The sequence below is a fragment of the Myotis brandtii genome, unplaced genomic scaffold (assembly GCF_000412655.1).
Source record: "Myotis brandtii unplaced genomic scaffold, ASM41265v1 scaffold1460, whole genome shotgun sequence".
In the NCBI taxonomy this organism is placed as follows: domain Eukaryota; kingdom Metazoa; phylum Chordata; class Mammalia; order Chiroptera; family Vespertilionidae; genus Myotis; species Myotis brandtii.
Window position 1 is genome coordinate 494,060 of NW_005355248.1, and position 22,781 is coordinate 516,840.

General features: G+C 42.2%; 1 protein-coding gene across 1 annotated transcript in view; it reads left to right on the forward strand.

Moving 5' to 3' along the window:
- The window catches only part of NME7 (NME/NM23 family member 7), a 111,637-nt gene that overhangs the window by 14,403 nt on the left and 74,453 nt on the right, over nt 1–22,781 (forward strand). The window contains exons 2-7 of the mRNA XM_005861226.2: nt 2,669–2,776; nt 3,706–3,872; nt 8,864–8,974; nt 11,548–11,598; nt 14,993–15,200; nt 19,351–19,456. Coding sequence (XP_005861288.1) covers nt 2,669–2,776; nt 3,706–3,872; nt 8,864–8,974; nt 11,548–11,598; nt 14,993–15,200; nt 19,351–19,456 — 751 coding nt within the window. The remainder of the gene's footprint in view (nt 1–2,668; nt 2,777–3,705; nt 3,873–8,863; nt 8,975–11,547; nt 11,599–14,992; nt 15,201–19,350; nt 19,457–22,781) is intronic.

A 22,781-nucleotide genomic window follows, 5' to 3' on the forward strand; every position in this document is an offset into this window, starting at 1 on the left:
CTTTATTATTGTGGTAAAATACACAACATAAAATTTACCATCTTAACCATTGTAAGTGTACAATTCAGTGGTACTGAATACACTCTCGATATTGTGCAACCATACCACAACCCATCTCCGTTGCTCTTTCATCTTAAAACACTGAAACTCTATAACCAGTGAAAAAAAATACCCTGCAAATTAATGCAGGTGAAATAAAGACATTTCCAGGCCAACATCCACTCTGTCTTTGAACCACACCACCACGTCATATTACTGTGGCCTCTGCATCTTTTCTCTGCCACGGACACCCTTCCGTTCCATGAACTGATTTCCTTCTTTAGGAATCATGTACCGACTCTGAGTGACCTGGTAGGACACATCTTAAATGCAATTGCCAGAAACTTACAAAAGGGCTCCCATGACCTTCTACAGCTCTCCAATGGCTCCTGCTCTTTCCACTGTTAGTGATCTCCTCCGATTTCTATTCGTCTCAGTCTCCTTAGTGCTCAGCGGCACCTGGTAGACAGCCACCCTCTCTCACAGACGCTCTCTCACTGACTCCCTCACGGTTGCTCTCTGCCTGATAGGACTCTTGGTTTCTTGGTTTGTTTTCGGTTGCTGGTTTGTACCCCACTTTGCTAGTTCTTGGGAGATACCATGGGTTTGCTAGAAGCTACTTTGTCAGCCAGAAACAATAGTTCACATAAACAGTAGTTTATTCTTCATATTAATACTGTTTTCTGGGTAGTGTATTATACAGAATTCGACTACCTGCCTCAGAATTAGAGTGCCATTGCCAGTTTAGTGGGTAGGCTGCCTGGACCAGTGGAGGTGCCAGGGGCCCTGGGCTTCCATTGGCCTGACCACCCTGCCCTTCGCCTTCCGTTTTCCGGTAGATGTGCCTCCTTGCTTCCATTTTGTAGTGTTCTGTATTTATTTTAGCATGAAGGCACTAGTTCAATCAAGTCTTTGAGTGGATGAATATTTTAATATAGATAGTAAAAATATAATAAGCTACTAATATTCAAATTTTATATTAAAAGAGTGCAATAATAGAAGGCACAGTGAAACCTAAGCTTTAAAAATCTGTATTTATAAGAATCAAGAAAAAATGTCTGATAAAAAGCTATTACAAATATCATGGTTTGTCTTTTATTTTACCTTTATTTCATCTTCACTAATAAGCATTGGTTAGCCGGGTCGGTGTGGCTCAGTGGTTGAGCATCGACTCATGAACCAGAAGGTCATGGTTCAATTCCTGGTCAGGGTCAGGGCACATGACTGGGTTGCAGGCTTGATCCCCAGTAGGGGGCGTGCAGGAGGCAGCCAATCAGTGTTTCTCATCATTGAAGTTTCTATCTCTTTCATCCTCTCCCTTCCTCTCTGAAATCAATAAAAAATATATATTTTTAAAAAGCATTGTTTAAATGTATCATTTATGGTTGATTGTGGAGAAAATGAAATAATGTGTTAAAAACTATCTACATTATAGTTTTGAGTATAATCATAAACATAACTATTAAGAATATAAGTGTATTATTAACGTAATTCACATTTATAAGTGAATTATCAACATCCATATACCTTAACCTGAGAATCAGACATTAAATCCAGAATTAGCAGCAATACTCCCAGATTCCTTTTTTCATCCCTCTTCACTTTGCTATTGTAATGAAAGGCTCTGGGGGCTAAGATATGTCTAATAATGTGTTTGATGGGAAAGAACTGCTACATAGTCAAGGAGGGAGGGCCCATCTTAGACTTGTGTTTTCACCTTATCCTCTGTGTTAACCGTAAGGATGCCCCTGGCAGACCTCCAACTAGAGGGAACTGGAATGACCAGGGGCCCCTGCCTCTGTGCTCTGTGATCGGGGCTGCTCTGCAGGTAGGGCCCGGGAGGAGCAGGATGCCCTGGGAGGCAGGAACCACTCTGCGGGCCGACTGGCTCGAGCACCTTCTCTCTGGTGGTTGTGCTGAGCCTTCCCCAGACTGCCAGCAATCCAGGAGGATCCTACCGAGCCCCCCACTCTGTCCTCCACTCAGGAGGGGGCAGCCGATCAGTGATTCTCTTTCATCATTGATGAGTCTCTCTCTCTCTCACTCTCCCTTTCTGAAATCAATAAAAAAATATATTTTTTAAAACAAAATAAAAAAGATACTATCAGATGAAATTACTAAGGAGAGAAAGGGTATTTACTATAATTTACTATAATTTAATTATTTACTATAATTTCATGGCAATAATATGCTATTACTGTTAGATATTTAAATTTAGGAAAGTTAAAACTTTATGTAATTGAGAGCTAGTCACTCAGAATTTTTTTTTTCATGGCAGTTTATTGATTGTCTGGGTATGTGTAAACTTGCTTTCGGCAGGGCTGAATTATTACAGTTCTAAAAAGTGTTTTAAACATGGTTGATTTACTCAGGAAGACTGGATGGCTGTGAGGTATCAAGCGGTTCTTAAGCCATGTTCAAGATATCTAAGGATATTTAATAAATTAGAGGTGCATATCTGAGGGTGTGTTGATAACTGACATATTGTAGAAAAGCAGAATAATTCGATATAATAGGTATAACAGATGGTTGTTGTACATATTTGGTAACCCTTGCTTTCAATGTATATGATTTCTACAAGAGTGCCTATATTTTATGGATTAGTGATAAATCGTCCTTTTTCTTGCAGAATCAGAGTGAAAGATTCGTTTTCATCACAGAGTGGTACGATCCAAACGCTTCGCTTTTTCGACGGTATGAGCTTTTGTATTACCCAGGGGACGGATCTGTTGAAATGGTAAATGAGCCTTTCTTTGCTTGGAAGTGGGCAAGGGAGCCAGGGTGGGGTAGGGAGAGGAACGGGCTTGCCTTTTAGATAGTGTGTCCAAAATACTTTCACCTGTACATTTTTAATGGGGATTCTTTTCTGGTATTGTAATTCCAGTTTATTTTTAAATGTCGAAAAATAGGAATGAACATTTTTTTGGTTAGAGAACTGAGTGGAATTATCCATGTTTTGGATGAAGTGATAGCAAGTAGCTTTAGGGCAGTGATGGCGAACCTATGACACGCGTGTCAGAGGTGACACTCGAACTCATTTTTTTGGTTGATTTTTCTTTGTTAAATGGCATTTAAATATATAAAAATATAAATTTTTGTTTTACTATGGTTGCAAATATCAAAAAATTTCTATATGTGACACTGCACCAGAGTTAAGTTAGGGTTTTTCAAAATGCTGACACGCCGAGCTCAAAAGGTTCGCCATCACTGCTCTAGGGAAAGCTGGTCATGGTCACACATATGTCCCCATTATTGAAAGCTGTCATCTCTGCACCAGGCCCGACTGAAGAAGGTCGAGCTGAGGTCCCTTCCTTGGCAGCCCCTTTGACGGGCGACTGCCTTTGGCATTGGAGGTTTGTTTAGGCGAGAAAGCAGGCATTGGAGTTTCTCTGGGATGTCAGAGGTAGTGGCTTGCTGAGCTGATTCGTCAGTAAACCCATCTTTACAGTCAGGGTTTTCTTAAAGTAGTACGTTTGTAAGGAGAATTTCTTATGTTATTACCGGAGTAGACTCTGAAATACAGACACTATAAAAGAAATTACAGTCTGCCTTTGTAGCGAAGTGAAGCAGAATGTAGCCTGTGTTTAATAAAGTAGCAGGAAGGGCTCTTCCTAGTCTCGGAGAAGAGGAACATCCCCTCTGATGGCTGGTGTCGTTCGGCTCTAGCACGACGTGAAGAACCGCCGCACCTTCCTGAGGCGGACCAGGTATGACGGCCTCCACCTGGACGATCTGTTCATCGGCAACAAGGTGAACGTCTTCTCCCGGCAGCTGGTGCTGATCGATTACGGGGACCAGCACACAGCTCGCCAGCTGGGCAGCAGGAAAGAAAAGTAAGGGAACCTGCGATCGTCTTTTCTTTTCATTCTGTAAACGTTGACTGGGGACCACACTTTGTGGTGGTTTTATTTTGGTTTTTTTCTATCTTGTTTTTACAGTGTAGACATTTTTCAGCGATCCCGTTCAGTGTTGAGACACTTTTAGAATTCTATGGACCGGATTCTGTGATTTCCTCTCCCCTGGCTACCAGGGTGATGCCCATAGTCTTAGGCAGTGATTCTTTCCTGCAGGAAAGAAAATACAAACTTTCTCCACCTTCAGCAATCGTAGTAGCATACGTCCAACTGGAAACAACATTGGAATAGAAAAGGTTTTGGTGTATGGGATAAGCATGGCTTATGGGGGGAAAGTGGTACCTTAAGCTCTAGACCAGTGGTTCTCAACCTTGGCTGCACATTAGAAGCACCTGGGAATCCTTTTAAAATCCTGATTTCTGGGCCTCATCCTCCGGAAATTCTGTTTCTTTGTTATGGGGTGGGGCCACAACATTAGTAACAAAGAAACAGAATTTCCGGAGGATGAGGCCCAGAAATCAGGATTTTAAAAAGATTCCCAGGTGATTCTAATATGCAGCCAAGGTTGAGAACCACTGCTCTAGACTTTCATTGGTAGATAAGTACATGTACATTTAAATATGTTGTGTTGTTGGTATTTTTGTACATATTTCTACCATTTTACTCCTCTTTTCTTTTTTAGTTGAGATCTAGGTTTGTGTCTATCAGGTCAAATTTGTGATTGTGGTGTTCACACCTTTCACATAGTCACGAATTTTCCCCCAGCTAATTCCATCTATTACCAAAGTTTTGTCAAAAATGCCCCACTATACTTGTCATCTGTCTACTTTTCCTCATAGTTATGTTCATCTTTATGTTGTAATTTTGAGGGTATGTCACTAGGTTTTTAAATCGTTAAATCTTCTTGGAAAATTGAACTTTTGCTATTATGAAGAGATGGTCCTTATCTCCAGCGATGGACTTAGCCTTGAAGTCTCCCTGGTGATGCAGTAGCTGCCCTGGCTTTCCTCAAATGATGTTGGCATGGTCTGCCTTCTTTCATCCTTTTGTAAATTTAATTAATTAATTAATTTATTTATTTATTTATTATTTTAATCCTCACCTAAGGATATTTTTTCCATTGATCTTTAGAGAGAAAGTGGAAGGGAAGAGGGAAGGGTGAGAAAGAGCGAGAGAGAGGGAGAGAGCAAGCAAGAGAGAAACACTGATGCAAGACACACCGATTGGTTGCCTCCCACATGTGCCCCCACTGGGGATGATTGCCACGTGTGTATGTGTGTGGGATACCTGTGTATTGTATGTTGTTATGTGAAATAGTTGAGATACAGGGTGAAGTGAAGTTCCTTCTGGGAGGGACTGTTGCCAGGAGGCACTGTAGCAACCTGGAGGACCGCTGAGTTCACAGTTGGAACTTCCCAGACCACCTGGGTGAGGGGACTTGTGCTGCCAGACCATTCCAGCCCTTCTACCTGTTCACCCTCAGAGTGGAGCCGCCCGTCCTCTCCCCCGCCCCCCAGATTACTGCAGAGCATCCTCTGTGGGGTCTGCTCCCTTCCCCCAGGGACCTGGGAGTTTAAAGTTCAGATCCACCCAGCAGGCGGTGCTGCCAAGTTAATGCAACTTTCATTCCCATTTTTCTGAGTCCCCATTTTTCTTTCATTTTCATAGCAATAATTGTTTAATACCCAGTCAGTTTATCTTTGCTTTAGAAAAATACTTTGTCCTTATTTTTAGTTTTCCATGGAAGGATGGCTCTGAATAGCTTTGCATTGGTGTGCGTGGAAAGCTCTGGCTCTCCCCTCCCCTCCAAACCACAGCTGTCTCACAAGACTTCTCCTTCCCCCTGGGCAAGCACACACTCCAGACAAAACTTACAAGAAACCGTAATTGGGCCTAGGGTTGCTGTTTTAGGACGGGTTCTTCATGCTTAGGGAGAGGATGAGTACCTTTGGAAATGCTCATGTAAACGAATGCGGTTAAAGTTGACACCGGCGTTCCTGCAGGTGGGCAGCATCCAGGATGTCGATGGGACAGTGTGCGATTGGCCATCTTCATCGCGTCCATACTTACCATTTTCGTTCTGAGCCTGAAGGTGTAGGAAGAACATACTTTCTGCATGACTGTGAGAATTATCGCTTTTCAGAAACCCCTAGCCTGCCTGAGTCTGGTGAAGGCTGGCCAAACTTTTTCAACTCGCCACTGCTAAGAAGTTTTAATGTCAAAGGACGGTTTTCATCTTTCTTGGTTTTCTAAGAGCATGTCATGCTGTGTGCTGCAGAGCTTGCCTCAGAGCAGGTGAGGGGAAGGTCATTACAGTGATGCCCCAGGGAGCCACCCTTCCAGGCTGGCTGTCCCTCTCACCTTGACTCTGGGCTTCACTGTGTGTCTAGCATTGGCCAAAGAGACAGCAGCAAGTGTGCTCAAGGGGATGCTTGCTAAGTGCAGGTACACGGGACACTGCAGCTGTGCACGAAGAAGCCCGGCCTGGCCTCCTTAAGGATGAAGGGCCACAAGGAAGGAGAAGCCTCGCCCCCAGCAAGCCCCCAGCCAGACGCAGCTGCGTGAGCAACCCCAGGTGAAACCACTGCCCAGCCAACCCACAGGATCCTGAGGAAGAGGTTTAAGCCGTTGCATTTGGGGTGGTCCTCCTACAGCCGCAGAAAGCAAGGCACTGTTCATACTGGTGCCATCTTCACTCTTAAATGACGCACATGATTGCTGATGCCCGTCTTATTTTCCCTCCAAAGTACATTTTAATTGTCATCTACGGAACAGTTAAGCAGAAAAGATATGACCGGGCTTTAGAGTTTTAATTGCAGTAAGCAACCCTTTGTCTCCTGTGGGCATTGAAAGAAAAATCAGACTGCATCTTAAACTAAGTCCTGTCCGTTTCGTGTTTTTCATGTTGCTTCTTGTTCGCAGAAAATGATGAGTGCTGATGTGTCTGTGTTTCAAGAGCTGTGGTTCGCAAAAGTTCTCCTAGAGTTCAGCATAGACAGTTGATGGGTTTGGCTTGTCATATTTAAATAATGTGAGCTAAAAAGGGACTCATTTTCATTGTGTTCAATGAAGCCATATGATATAAAATACTGTAGGAGACTCATCTGCTTCAGAACAAAGAAGAAAGTTAGTCTGGTGCTGCTGGCACTGCACAGACCAAGATGAATAATTTGTTTTTCAAAAGTTTTAACCTCCAGCCATAGGTTACATCCAGCTGTAAGACTGTTTGAATCATGGGAGCCTCAGCCAAGTGCGTCTCATTGGAGAAAAAAAGCCCAGCCAATCTCCATTTGTGGATCTGTGAGTTAATGTCGTGTCGTACAACTGAAAATAAAGTGGAAGTGGCTGCTGTTCTTGACCATAATCTTGTGTCATATACACTGAGTGACTCCCACCGCTCTGATTTTCATCTTGCATTTGTAATGATTTCCAAATCAATGTATAGCGTCCATGTTAAAGCCAATGAGACCAGAAATCAAGCTGGCAATAGGAGCCTTCAGGGTGTTGTGAGGATGTTCCTTTTAACAACATTAAGCGTGACAGCATCTGTGGTGCGGGAAAAGTGCAGACTGGGAATGTCCTCAGGTGGGTGTTTTGTTCTGAAGATGCCACTGACCAGCTTTGAGATCTTAGCCAAGTTGCCTTTCTGGGCCCAGTTTTCTCATTAGTAAAATGAGGGCACCCAGGTGATCTCCATCGTCAAATATCCGTTAGTCCTGTGGCTTCGGAGGGGAGTGCATTGCTTGGGGTAGCCTTGGAGGAGAGAGATTTTAAAAGTTAGGGTGGGCCCGGCCGGCGTGGCTCAATGGTTGAACGTGGATCTATGAACCAGGAGGTCACAGTTCAGTTCCCGGTCAGGGCACATGCCCGGGTTGTAGGCTCAATCCCCAGTAGGGGGCGTGCAGGAGGCAGCCTATCAATGATTCTCTGATCATTGATGTTTCTCTCTCTCTCTTCCTTTCCCTTTCTCTCTGAAATCAAAAAAAATATATTTAAAGACAAAAGTTAGGGTGGCGTTTGTTGACCATGTTCATCACCAAGTGTGAAGGCGTTTGGTTCTTTGTGCATCACTCATGCTGTGAATATGAATGTGAATAATATGTAATTATTAATAGAAGAATTTATAATTATTTCCAATCAATGGATAGCATACACGTTAAAGACAACGAGACCAGAAATCAAGCTGATAATATATTTAATACAACATTTTAGAAAATTTTTTTCTTTCATAAAACGTGTTCTAAGAAGTAGAACTTTTTAAAAAGCGTTTTCCAATTTTGGCACATTAAAATGACAATTTTAACATATTTTCTCCTAAGCTAATATTATTATTATTGTTATATTGTGTACCTTACTTTGGTTTTCTTGGGGGAAAAAATAGTTACCTTAATTTGCAGAAGTTTTTAAGAGACTTTCAGTGCACTTCTTTTACAATTTACTAGAGGCCCGGTGCATGAAATTTGTGCATGGGGTTTGTCGGGGGACAGCGGTGTGTGTGTCCCTCAGCCCAGCCTGCACCCTCTCCAATCTGGGACCCCTTGAGGGATGTCCAACTTCCCTGTGGGATTGGGCCTAATAGGCAGTTGGATATCTCTCTCACAATCTGGGACCGCTAGCTCCTAACTTCTCACCTGCCTACCTGCCTGATTGCCCCCTAACCACTCCCCTGCCAGCCTGATCGATGCCTAACTGCTCCCCTGCTGGCCCGATTGCCCCCAACTGCCCTCCCCTGCCAGCCTGATTGCCCCAACTGCCCTCCCCTGCCAGCCCAATTGCCCCCAACTGCCCTCCCATGCCTGCCATCTTGTGTTTACATGGGGCGACCATCTTGTGTGTTGGGGTGATGGCCAATTTGCATATTACCTCTTTATTAGATAGGATTGTGATGTTTGAGTAGGGAGACAACCACTGCGTGGGAATTAAAAGTAGAATCTGCTAAGCTACTTTCAAACTTCTTTCTTTCTTTGCAGAACTTTAGCCCTGATTAAGCCAGATGCTGTTTCAAAAGCTGGAGAAATAATTGAAATAATAAACAAAGCTGGATTTACTATCACCAAACTCAAAATGATGATGCTTTCAAGGTAATTTGTTGATAATTTTTAGTTATGCAATGTCCAGTTTCCTTTTTTAAAAAAAAAAATCTTTTATCATTCATCTCGTTGAAAATTTTAAAATCTCACACTGAATGACAAATAGAATAGTTATCTAATTAGAATGAGAAAACGCAAGGCAGCTGGTGAGCAATAGCTGTCAGATCCTCCTGCCTCATTCCCTGTGTGTTGTCTTGCACAGCCCCATCTGCCGTTATAACTCACTGTGTGCTCACTGTGATCTCCTAACACATCAGTAGAACACTGTATAGAAATGAAAGAAGGAGAAATGAATGTTGCATTATTCCCATTGATATGGGAGTGTTATTGTTTAGATTTTCAAAAGTGATGCATTTGGAAATGTTTGTATTTAGCTCCACCCAACCAACATATATATGTAATTGGGAAATATACCTGTTTACTCTTCCATTCTATCTGAGCAGGTGTTTTCTAAGTTGCTTCGTGAAAACAAGACTTTCCTCTAGCAGGGGCATTATTGTGGCTGGTAGGCACGACTGGGTCTGTTACTCCACTAGTTTTGTGTGTTCAGGGTCAGGTCTCTTCTCACTGCTGTTTTGATATCTAGTCCACCAGACAGTTGCTTTTCTGTCTGTGTGTACAGGGACATGGCTAGCAGCAGCTATTCAACATTGCATTCCCAGGAAACCGTTACAAAACACTCTCAATTTAACCCCAACAATGACAGACATTTAATTTGTGTTTTTTCCCCTATGTGAGATCTCCCAGTTCCCTATTTACCAGGAAGGCAGGAGGCTTCTATTTCAGAGCACAGAGTCTAGAGCTAGTTTGCTTGTAACTGTGCCACTAACCAGGTGTGTGACTATGAACAATTGATTTCTGTGCTTCAGTGTCTTCATCTGTGAAATGTAGGTCATCATAGCACCTGTGCCAGAAAGTTCCTATAGGGCCGACATGAGTTTACTGTATGTCAGGTGCTTTGAGAAACCCTGGCCCATCGTAGGTGTACCTCTGTGTTAGCTGTTACTAGTAGTAGCATTAGTACTAGTGATATCATTATTATTTCGTGGAAACCAAGGTCATGACCCTTTATAAGTGGTCCCATTTGTCCCATTTCTGTAGGCACTGAGATGCTTGCCTTCTAGCAGGCAATGGACTGGATTATGGAGATGCATTTCCGTAGTTTCAGGGAGATGGAACATTTTTTATGTCACCACACTTCCAGTGCCTGGTACTTGGGTATCAAACTTCCCATGCCAGAGATGCCCAAGAAAACTTCTTCCCCTTGTTCATGCCATCTCATGCATCTCTATTAACACTACTGTCGAGTCTTGGCTTTTACCCAACTCAGAAGCTAATGAGGTAGTCTGTTACTCTTTCATGGGTGCTGCAGAAGGCAGGAGACGTCTGGGTCAAAGACAGAGGACCTTGTTGTGGCACAGCAAGCAGCACGGACGTCACGTTTGTGTTGGTTCCTCTTACCTCCTCCAGGTCCATGGAAATAATGTGATATGGGCCCTGGTGGGTGTTGTATGCACAATTGATTACATCGCAGTGCAGAGCATTGAACTTGGGTTACCACTGTTTCATCAGAAGCAGTAAACAAGCCTGCTCTTTGTACTGAAGAGAGACATGACCTCATCCCTCAAAGATAATCACCATGAACAGGACTCTGAGAAGTGGTGGGATAAAGAGCAGTCAGGGCCTCGCATTCCTAGCTTATCCAGTGAGACATGCTAGGTGCACCGGAGACCCATGGGAGGATCTGACAATACTTTAGTCTTCTCTGAACTTACTGGCTCCAGCGTCAGTCCCTCCATTAGCATAGTATCTTAAAGGCAGCAGCTGAGTTTCATCCTACTTGGTCTTTCTAGTTCTTGGATCAAGGCTTCAGTCGAGGTCGACACTCAGTAAATACTTCATGGAAGAATCAGTGGTTAGATCCTCTGATAGACTGGTGTGTTCCTGAATGAAATACAGCAGCTCTTCTCTAGGTGGTGATACACTTGTTAGTATCTCTTCCATTGAAACATTTTAAGGAAGAATGAGATAAGAATGATGGGGAAAATTCATGAACTCTCATTGTGGTTTCTCTTTTAGATTTTGAAAGGAGATAACTGCTGGGCCAGGGACATGTAGGAAAAAATAATGAAACAGTTTTAGTAGTTTATTAAGTTTTTTCTTCTTTTCATTGATATTAGAGATTATGATTATGTGTTTTTCTCTTTTAGTAGTTCAGTTGTGTTGAAAGGTAGAATTGGTTGTTTTGTAGTCTTGCTGCTGACTCTTCTAAAATACCACATTAATGAGTTTTTCTGGCATGCAGTGTTACCTCATTGTAGACTGCAATATATATATCCATTTCAGTTTTGTGAATTCTTCCCCTTACACTCTAGAATTTTTTTTGAAGTTGGTAATATGGCATAAGCAAAAAATGGAAAGGAGGGGGTATTTGAGCAGAATATTTGGTTAAAAAATAATTCACATTCAGATAAAATCAATAGAGGGTTTTATTTTTTATTAATGTAAGCTGAAATAATTCTCTTATGTAATTGCTAACTGTTGTCATTTTTATTATTTTATAGGAAAGAAGCAGCAGATTTTCATATAGACCATCACTCAAAGCCCTTTTTTAAGTAGGTACTGAATTGGAGGCTAATGGAGAATATTCTGGAAAATGAGAGTCATAGTTTTACAATTAAAAGTTTTGTTATATGAGAATAATCTGTCAAAAAGGACCCCAGCAACAGCTTGCAACCGCAAAGAAGTATTTTATTTATTTTTTAATTTTTTTTATTGATTTCATAGAAGAAGGGAGAGATAGAAACATCAATGATGAGAGAGAATCACTGATCGGCTGCCTCCTGCATGCCCCCTATTGGGGATTGAGCCTGCAACCTGAGCATGTGCCCTGACCAGGAATCGAACCATGACCTCCTGGTTCATAGGTCAATGCTCAACCACTGAGCCATGCCAATTGGGCTGCAAAGAATTATTTTCTAAAAATTGGTTTTTCTGTCCTTTTCTTATCTCATCATTAAATATCTTAAACTTTAATAAGAAGCAAATAAGATTATTTGTTTAAATTATAAGGAGCATCACTTTTTTTTAGATTTTAGTAGATTTAACATGTAGTGATAATTATATTTTATGTCTAATATTTATTTCTGCTGTGCTTTTAAACTCTTATTTTGGCATTCTCATATGTATAAATAAATGTTCTCAGAATCCTTACATTTTAAATAATTTTATATACATTTTGTTCTTGAAACATAGCAACAAATATATGTTAGAAACTGAATCTATGTCTTAAATATCTTGGTTGCTTTTATTTTATATTTTATTGTTTTGTTAATCCTCACCCAAGGATATTTTTCCCATTGATATTTTTTTTAAATATATATTTTCTTGATTTTTTTACAGAGAGAAAGGGAGAGGGATAGAGAGTTAGAAACATCGATCAGCTGCCTCCTGCACACCCCCTACTGGGATGTGCCCGCAACCAATGTACATGCCCTTGACAAGAATTGAACCTGGGACCCTTCAGTCTACAGGCCGACACTCTATCCACTGAGCCAAACCGGTTAGGGCCCATTGATATTTTTTTAAAGAGTTGGGAGAGAGGGAGGGAGAGAGAAAGGGGGAGAGAGAGAAAGAGATACATTGATGTGAGAGAGAAACATTGATTGGGTGCCAACTATGGCCAGGGATTGAACCTGTGACCCTTCGGTGAGAAGGCCGAAGCTCTAACTATCAAGCTACGCAGGCCAGGGCTTGGTTTGTTTTTAAATTTAGTTGAACATTGTGCATCTTATATTACTACTAGTGGCCCGTTGCACGAAGATTCGTGCAATAGGCCTTCCCCTGGCTGCCGGCACCAGTTTTCCTCTGGCACCCGGGACCTTTGCTCCTGCCGCAGCAGCAAGGCTTGGCTTCTCCACTCCTGCTGCTCCCAGCCCCTCCTTTTTTTCCCCCCAGCTCCTCCGGTAGAGCCCAGGGCAGACTGGAAGCCTGGGTTCCCCCCGACAACCCAGGCCCCCCGGCGACCCAGGCCCCCCGCCCCTCCTTGAGCAGAGTACAGGGCCTGTGAGAAGCTTGGCTTCCTCCATCACCAAGAGCAACCCAAGCCTCCTGCTCGCTCCAGCTCCGTGGCCTCCGCCATCTTCAGTCATCTTCAGTCTTTGCTCTGTGCCTGCGTATGCAAATTAACTGCCATCTTTCTTTGGTTAATTTGCATAGTCATTCTGATTGGCTGGTGGGTGTAGCGGAGTGGCAGAGTGATAGAGTGATGGTTAATTTGCATGTTTCTCTTTTATTAGTGTAGATTGATAAAGGAGCACTTGTATTTCTAATGAAGAAAGATGTTAGCCAAGCTGCTATGATAGGTGTGCCATTTGGTACCCTACACAGAATAGGAGTTTTAAAAAAAAGCTTGATATAAGAAATGTATTATGTTATACATTGTTTTAAATCAGGCATTCTAAAATGTTCCTGAACCTTGTTAGAATAGGAACATATAATTATCTTGGAAGTTACTCTTTATTATATTCTTTGTATACGTTTATAGCATTATATTGCAGCTCCTGATGTAATGTCTTACATGTAATTAGTATGTGGTGAATTTTATCACATGTATGAATTAACTAGTTTTCGTGTTGTATTGAGAAACACATAACAAAAGACGTAGCTGCAGTCACGGAGGCAGTGCCACAAAGCACCGTCTTTTATGATCAGGCATGCCGTTCCTGCGTTCACCTGCCATGCTCATCCTGCAGCTCATTCTGCTGTGTGCTCAGAGAACTGTGCTACTAGGACATTAGATTATAGGTTTCTTGAGGGAAGCTTCTGTTACAGCCTATTCTGATTTGTAGTAGATGATCATTAAATGCTTATTGAATGGATGAACATATGTTTCTTCTCTTGACTTAGATTCCTTAAGTCTAATTATTTTGGCACCTAAGGCCTAGTAGAATATGTCTGAGAAGGTCATGTAGGCCTTTTAGGATGGAGGATATGAATACTCCTATGTACGTGTTATTTCTTAGAAATATTCAACATAAAATGATTTTTGAAAATATATTTTTATTGATTTCAGAGAGGGAGAGAGAGATAGAAAAGTCAGTGATGAGAGAGAATCATTGATCGGCTTCCTCCTCCTGCATGCCCGACACTGGGGTTCAAGCCCATGACCCAGGCATATGCCCCTGTGGGGAATCGAACCTTGACCTCCTGGTTCATAGGTTGATGCACAACCCCTGAGCCACACCAGCCGGGCAGCATGAAATGATTTAAGAAGTCAGTACTGAAGAGGGTTGGCTCATGGAACATGGTTCACCAGGGCAGGAAGTGTGTGCAACAGTCAAGAGTTAACGGCACAGAAGGGCTGTGGTGCCCTGCTCCTCTCTCCAGGAGGGTCCCGGCCGCTCTTGGCTTAGATGAGAGAGAAGCATGGGCTTTCTTTAAAAAGTAGACTGTCCCCGCTAAGCACAGTAGGAGGAACGGTGTCCCTTATCTCACAGTTAAACTTGTCATTGTTGCCTTGTACACAAATAAAAGTAAAAAAAATGAGGTTTTGTTTTTCATATCTTGGGGTACTGTCTGACTCGGTGTATGTGTAGCTTTGAAATTGAAGATAGGAATAAGTCTGCAGCTTTTATGCTAATAAAAGGGTATTTCTTAAAGGCCTATTGATTTCTTTTTTTATAACTAGACAAACTTAATGTTTATTGATTGAAGCATAGATCAACAGGATGCATTTTAAGGCAGTGAAATAGTCTCAGTCCAATGAAACAGTGATTTTTCTGCTCACAGTAATTGCTTTGATAGCACTATCAATTCAGGCCACTGCAAGACACTTGATTTATGAAAAATGCACCTTGTCCACGTAAAATCCACTATATCCAGTAGTTCTGAGATCGTAATGTCCATGTATTTGTTGAAATATTCAAATTGTAATGTATCCTTGTTGGGAAGAGAGATGCCTAGTCTGACAGAACAATGAAGCAAATCCATCTTTCACCTGTTTCCTAGTGAGCTGATCCAGTTTATTACAAGTGGTCCTGTTATTGCCATGGAGATTTTAAGAGATGATGCTATATGTGAATGGAAGAGACTTCTCGGACCTGCCAACTCTGTGGTGGCGCGTGCGGATGCGCCCGGAAGCATCCGAGCCCTCTTTGGAGCCGACGGCATCAGAAATGCAGCTCACGGCCCCGACTCCTTTGCCTGTGCAGCCCGAGTAAGGTGTTTCAAATACTGTCACTCAGTTTTGGTTTTGGGAACTGTTTGATGTCAATGTTTAGCATTTCCATTGCTGCTGATGGAGGGTGGATTGATACAGCTGATCTCGTAGTAGAGAAAACCTTAACCTTTTGCCTGGGATTAAAGTGTTTCAATGATACATCTCCCCCGGGAGCTGGTAATCTGGTTATGGCCAAGATAAGTTTAAAATATGTATCCCTCTTCTTGTTCCAAAGACTGAACTTACTAAGGCTCATCAATGTTTAAATGACAGAGTTTATGTAGGAATACCAGTTTACAGACAGTGAATATTCAAAAAGAAGGCATCATTGGATATGTTCTGTCCTGGGCTCCTAGCACTCTCTTTCCAAGTTTAACATCTTTTTCTTTCCTATATCTACCTAGTGTTTATGAAAAAGTTTTCCTGCATCATTCCTTGTTTTAAATTCACACAAATAAGGTATTACACTGGGTTTACACTGACATTGAATTAACAAAGTGCAAATTTATTCTTGGCATCATGAGACATTTCTCAGTTCATTTAAGATGGTTTTTAGTCTGGTCATGTTTGCAGTTAAGTAATATTAGACAGTTTTATAATAATTGACTTTTCTTACAAGTTTATTAGTAAATTCCCTCAGCTGGCCTTTCAAACGAGACCTTGAATCTGACCACTGTGGTCAAATCACCATTATATTTTCTTGGCTACTGCAGATGCCGCCTGATTTTTTTCTTTTCTCCTGTTAATAAGTTTATGAAAATTTTATCCTGCCCAAGTAAAATTAACTGTGCCCAGAGGGACCTTCTTAAAAACAAATTGTATTAACAATTGAACTATTGCAAACCCTTCCATGAACTTTTGCCTCTTGTAGAATAGCGTCCAAAGCTCCCCCAACCTGGCCCCTGCCTCTCTCTACACTTAACCTCTCACCAGTCTCTCCCTTACTGTGTCCCAGGTATATGACCATCTTGCTACTCCTAGAATGGCCTTCGGCCTGACTGATTCTGCCTACAGCAAAGAGGGCAGTGTAGTTGGATGGGGGGAGGGGGGAGGGGCACATGAGGTCACAGAAGTGTCATGTGGTCCTGTAGACCCCAGTAGTACAAGACTGTTGGCCTTAATGTATGTTAATTATATCTCAACAAAACTTAAGAAAAACAGTAACAACACTGCTTACCTGTTACCACTTCCCTGATTCTATGCACGGCACCCTTCCTTGATGCTTGCTTCATGCCCACCACATCCCTCTGATTATATATTTAGCCTCCTACTAGACTGGGAATTCTTGAAGATGTCTAATTTATCTTCATACCTCAAGGATCTAGATCACAGGTGTTTTAAAAGTTTTGGAATTGATAACAAACCTAATGTTTATCAAGGCTCACTGTGTGTATCACAGGCATAGTTCCAAGCAGTGGAGTGTCTCATTTAAATCTCAGACATCCTATGCAGTTGCTTGTCATCCTAATTTACTGTTGCAGAAGCAGACTCAGTGAGTTTAGGTACCCGGGCCACATGCTTGACCACCCCCTCCACTGTGTGTGCTGAAGTAGTAGCCTACTCACCGTCTTTTAGAATGTGGAAGTCATAGGAACTAGAGAAAAGAAATTTTGTCATCAATAATTCTGTCAGCAGCATTTACAGTTTACCTATTTATGGCATACTAGAAGCCCAGTGCACGAATTCATCCACCAGTGGGGTCCCTTGGCCTGGCCTGCAGGATCAGGCCGAAACCGGCTCCCTGACATCCCCCAAGGGGTCCCAGATTGTGAGAGGGCACAGGCTAGGCTGAGGGACCCCATCAGTGCATGATTGGGGCCACTGAGGGTCACAGGAGGTTGGCCAGCCGGGGAGGTACCATGGGAGGGCCCCAAGACATGTCCAGCTTGTCTCACTCAGTCCTGATTGGCCAGACCCCAGCAGCAAGCTAACCTACCAGTCGGAGCATCTGCCCCTAGTGGTCAGTGCATGTCATAGCGACTGATCGACCGGTCAGCTGTCTGCCCCCTGGTGGTCAGTGCACGTCACAGCGAGCAGTTGAGCGGCCTTAGCATGTCATTAGCATATTACGCTTTGATTGGTTGAACGGACGACTGGACGAACAGACACCTAGCATATTAGGCTTTTATTATATAGGATTCTTCCAGCTCGTTTTTTTGGTCATTTATGTAACCTGCAAAGTAAACACCATTTTACATGGTTTTAACTTAATTACTTTTTTCACTTAATATTATACCATAAAATTTTTCCATGTCACTAGATTACTGTCAAAAGAGTACATTTTAATGGCTGCAGAATATTCTCTTGGCATGGAAATAACATGATTTACTTAAAAGGTCCCTTTTGAAGATTAGGTTTGAGGTTTTTCTCATATTTGTAAATAAGGGTGCATTGTTCATGCCACTTCATATTGGATTATTTTCTGACAAAAGGGTTTTTATTTGATATTAGGAGAGTATATAGAGAGAAAGTTTGGTATTTTTCAATGTTTTAATCTGGAGCATTTACAAAAATTATATATATATTTTGTATAAAAGCCTAAGTGACCGTTATGACCGAACACTGAGAATGACAGGAATGACCGGTCGACCAGTCGCTATGATGTGCACTGACCACCAGGGGGCAGACGCTCAATGCAGGAGCTGCCCCATGGTGGTCAATGCGTTCCTGCAGCCAACTTCCCGTAACCCCTCCCCCCAGCCAGCCCAGCCTCAATGGGTCCCGATTGGGGGCGGAGCCAGCCAGCCAACCTCCCACGGCCCCTCCCCCCAGCTGGCCAACCTCCTGCAGTCCCTCCCTCCAGCTGGTTCTGCCCCGATGGGCTCCGATCACTGTCCAGACTGAGGGACCCCACCTGTGCACAAATTCGTGCACTGGGCCTCTAGTCCTATATAATAAAAGGCTAATATGCAAATTGTCCCCACGGGTGGGAGTTCGACTGACCAGGAGTTAGATGTGGCTGACCACCAGGTAGTGGCGTGGAACATGGCGGGCGTTGGTGATGCAGTGCTGGCAGTGGGCGGCAGTGGGGGTGCTGCCAGCCCCGATGGCCTGACAAGAGCAGGACTGCAGCAGGGGTCGGGGTCGGTGAGTGGGTGGTGCCAGCCAAGGAGGATGCGAGCAGGGGCCCCTATCGCCCCGCCAGTCACCCCACAGATTGGCCCTGATTGCTGGCCAGGCCTAGGGACCTTACCTGTGCATGAATTTTGTGCATCAGGCCTCTAGTATTTATATAAATTACTATGTAAAAGTTTGGGAGAAACTTTTAACTGGCAAGCATTTATTTTTATGATTAAAGATATGAATGTAGATTAGTTGAATGCTTTAGTGAGGTTAACATAGGATCTTGTCAAGGTGAAATTTATGAAAAAGTGCAACTATATGCTTTACAATTTGTTAAATAAAATATAGTATAAAAGTAATATACTTAAAGCTTATCAAATTGAGTCTGAATTTTATTTAGGGGAGAAAGTTATATATCTTTGTCCTTCCTTACTGGTCAGTTTAGGGAAAAGTAAAGGCTAACAGGAGAGGAGCTTTATGAGAAATATTTAAGCAGCTCAGATCACAAAGTGATATGAAAATTTTTTGTGTAACTTTACTTTCTGTGAAGTCTCTGAATTAGTAAAAGTGTGCTCTTGCAAATGTTAGCTTGGATTAGTAGTGGTAAAAGCTTAGAGATAGGGAAGTGTGTTTAAATAATTAATGGTACTGATGAATGTGACCATCTTCGACTAGTTCACATGGCTGGGTTGTTGTTTCAGTGAACCACGTGTAAAACAACACAGCCTGGCCTGGCTGATGTGCTCAGTGGTTGGTCAACCCATGAACCAGGAGGTCATGGTTCAATTCCCTATTGGGGCACATCCCTTGGTTGTGGGATCAATCCCCAGTAGGGGGCGTTCAGGAGGCAGCAGATCCATGATTCTCTTTCGTCATTGATGTTTCTCTCTCCCCCTCTCCTTTCCTCTCTCTGAAATTGATAAAAACACATTTTAAGAAAACACTGCCTGAATCTAGCTACAAAATATGGTTCATTTAATTTAATTTTATCACAGGACTATAGTGAGTATTTAGTTTTAACTAACAATAGTTCTGATTCTTGATCTCCATTTTACACGTCAAAGTCATTTCTCTCTATTTCTAGGAAATGGAGTTATTTTTTCCTTCGAGTGGAGTCTGTGGACCAGCAAACTCTGCTAAATTTACCAATTGTACCTGTTGCATTATTAAGCCTCATGCCATCAGCGAAGGTAAGTGCTATGTCAAGTACAACATGTCCAATTCATTGTGTTCATAGGAACTTATGAGCAAATCCTTTTGGAAATGAGATGGGATGTAATTTAAAAATCATCCTGAAAAAACTAGAATATCCTATATAATAAAAGCCTAATATGTTAAGTGTCCAGTTGTCTGTTTGGCTGTTCAACCAATCAAAGCATAATATGCTAATGATATGCTAAGGCCACTCAACTGCTCCCTATGATGTGCACTGACCACCAGGGGGCAGACACTCCGACCGGTATGTTAGCTTGCTGCTGGGATCTGGCGGATCGGGACTGAGTGAGACGGGCCAGACATGCCCTGGAGCCCTCCGTCGGTCCCTCCCTGGCTGGCCAACCTCCCACGTCCCTCCCTGGCCCCCTATCATGCACCGGTGGGGTCCCTCGGCCTGGCCTGTGCCCTCTCACAATTCGGGACCCCTCGGGAGATGTTGGTGCCAGGGACCCCACTGGTGCGCGAATTCATGCACTGGGCCTTTAGTACTAAATAATAAACATAATTGAATGGTTTAATTTTTTTCTTAGTATTAAAATAATTCAAGTACACAGTAGAAAATATAAAAAAATTTTAAGTTACTTGTTTTTCATTATCCTGAGAGAGTCATTGTTCACATTTTGATATTTCCTCCAAATCTTTTTATTCTTCATAGGTATGTATATGTGTGTAACTGACACATGTGAATGTAATTAACATGTTCAAGATATAGGTCTATAGGCAGATCCTTGGGACCATAATTAGAGGGGAGCAACATGCATGATGGGTAATAAAAATTTATGGAGAACTTACCACTATGTGCCAGGTAGCAGACTGAACACCTACCTGTACACTATCTCTTTTAATCTCAGCAATCATGTCAAATAGGTGGGTTTGTCATTCTTTCCCAGGTACATGAGGCTCTATGTGAATAAGTCATTTCCCAGTTTAGTAGGGAAGCCAGGATGCAGACACTGGTCTCCTGTCACCTCTGGGTTCTTCCTCTACACCCACTGCTCTGCAGCAGTCACGGCAGAACATGACATGGTGTAGCAGTAACATTTGAAATGGCTGGGGTTGACAGTCTATGAAGAAAATGGGAATTTCATGTTACCCTCACTTTTCTTACCTGGGCATGGACACACACACACACACACACACAACCAATCAATCAATCAATCAATCAATATACAGACACATTCTAATATGATGAGCCAAGTTCCTGTTTAAAGGCCTCAACTTTATAAAAAGCTTATCTTTGGCATCTTAATACATTCAATTTGATCTTTATCTGATTTTATTTTTTCTAAGGAAAAATGTGATGCATGGAAAGAGAAATAAAATAGAATACTAGTTATAGCTCTTAATTGCATAGATAAATATAACAAATCTATTTAAAATGATTATATAATTGAAAGATGATGTCACATGACTAATTTTATATTTACACAGGTTTAAATCATTTTTAGTCAGCTGTTTTTTAAAGATTAACTATATTTCATATATTCATATTTGATACATAGCATTTGAGGTAAATGAGTTAAAGTAAAAGGAAATTTTGTAAAATTTAATCAAGTGGCTAAACAGTTTAAACTTTGGCATTTCAAGTTGTTTTTTTTCCCCCTTTTATTTCTAAACCTCAATTATAGGGATGCTTTAAGACTAGTTTGAAATGTGTAATTAACCCAATTTAGCTTAGAGTTAATAAACTATGGCTACAATAAAATACACTTTAAAGTTTCATATTGAATTTATTATCAGATTCACTTGGCCCCCTTTCAATGGCTGGTTTATGTTTATCTTTTTCTATAATGATCCCATTTCCTGGCATATTTAATTTCATCCAGGCTCTAGTGTGGATCTGAGAGGAAAAGAGGTTAAAGAAAAAGTTGTTGATAAGAGAGCAGCTGAAAAGAAGTTGGGTTGTTCCCTGAGGCTGACCACCAGCTCCCGCAAAGGCCAGGATAGCCTGCTGACCAAGCAAAGCGCAGTTTACTGCTGTTCCAGTAAAGAGAGCACACCTGGGCGGAGCCCCAGGAGACGCCCAAGGGAGAGGTCCTGGGCGGACTTTGTGGAGTTCCAGGTCCACCTTGAGAGATTGAAGGTGGCCTGTGAGTGCAGAGATCTGACGGAAACTGGGCAGAGTTCGTGAGATCCGAGTTTAGGATTCGTGGACACAGTGCGGCAGGGATCTTAACCAAGTCTTCTAAGTACCCAGTTGTTTGATAAGTGAGTTGTTTGCCAAGTTGAGAGGATATTGTGAAAAGGAGATCATTTGAGTAGTCTATTGTTGGTGTAAATGGACTTTGAGGAAGTTCCTGACACGTACAATGAAGTCATTTACTGATTTACAGCCTTATCTTTGTGGCTAGGAATTTCTTAGCATAAATAATAAAGTCATGCGGATGTAGGCGCCTTAGTTCTTAGTCCTGTGGTTAATCTGTATGGATTCAGTGGTTGGCTTCTCACTTCTGAGAGAGCTAGGGAAAAATACAGAGCGTACAGAGCGTGGTTTGTGGACTAGATGGTGGCATTCGCGGTCTTGTTATCTATGTCAATTGAAATATATTTTGTCATTTGGAGGACTCAGATTTTAAAAGGGAAGAAAAATAAGGCGAATATTTTCGTGTTCTTTTTTAACTTCAAGATGATGCAGTGCGTTTGTTTTGATGTCCTCAGTATTACTTATATGTAGTTAGTTCAATTCCATTGATAAAATAAGTTAATTTTACCCTGAAATCAGGCTCCACAGGCTTGAATCCTGGCTCCACTACTTATTCTCCATGGGCTGTTAGGTAACTGACTTAGGTTAATCTCTTTCCACCTTATGTCCTCATCTGTGAAGTGAGATTAGCAGTTTCCCTTCTTCGCAGAGTAACTATGCATTAAATGTAATAGTTAATAACTAACGTTAATTAACTATAAGGACTGTCCCAGGTCCAGTGCCCAGCTGAGCTGAGTGCTGCATCAGTGTTGGACATTCTTACTGTGATGAGTACTCCTCTACCGCTGCTATGACTCCTACTAGTAATTCCTTCGTAACAATGCAGTGGCTTAAAATGCTAACAAAATCTGTCACCCACAGAAAGAAAGAAAATCCATCTCATTGTTTAAGGAACTAAGCGCTGTCCTCAGTTAAAGTCTGGTGTAAGGGAAGTCCGTGGAGCGGTCATTGCTTCTGTCTGGCTGACTGGCAGCGTCCTCCATTACCTGCCCTGATGGCCCGTGAGGCTGGCACTGGGCACGAGGAGGTGGCAAATCGGGAGAGCGGCCTCTACACTTGCCATGACCCCCACGTTAGCCTTTTGAAGTATGAGAGCC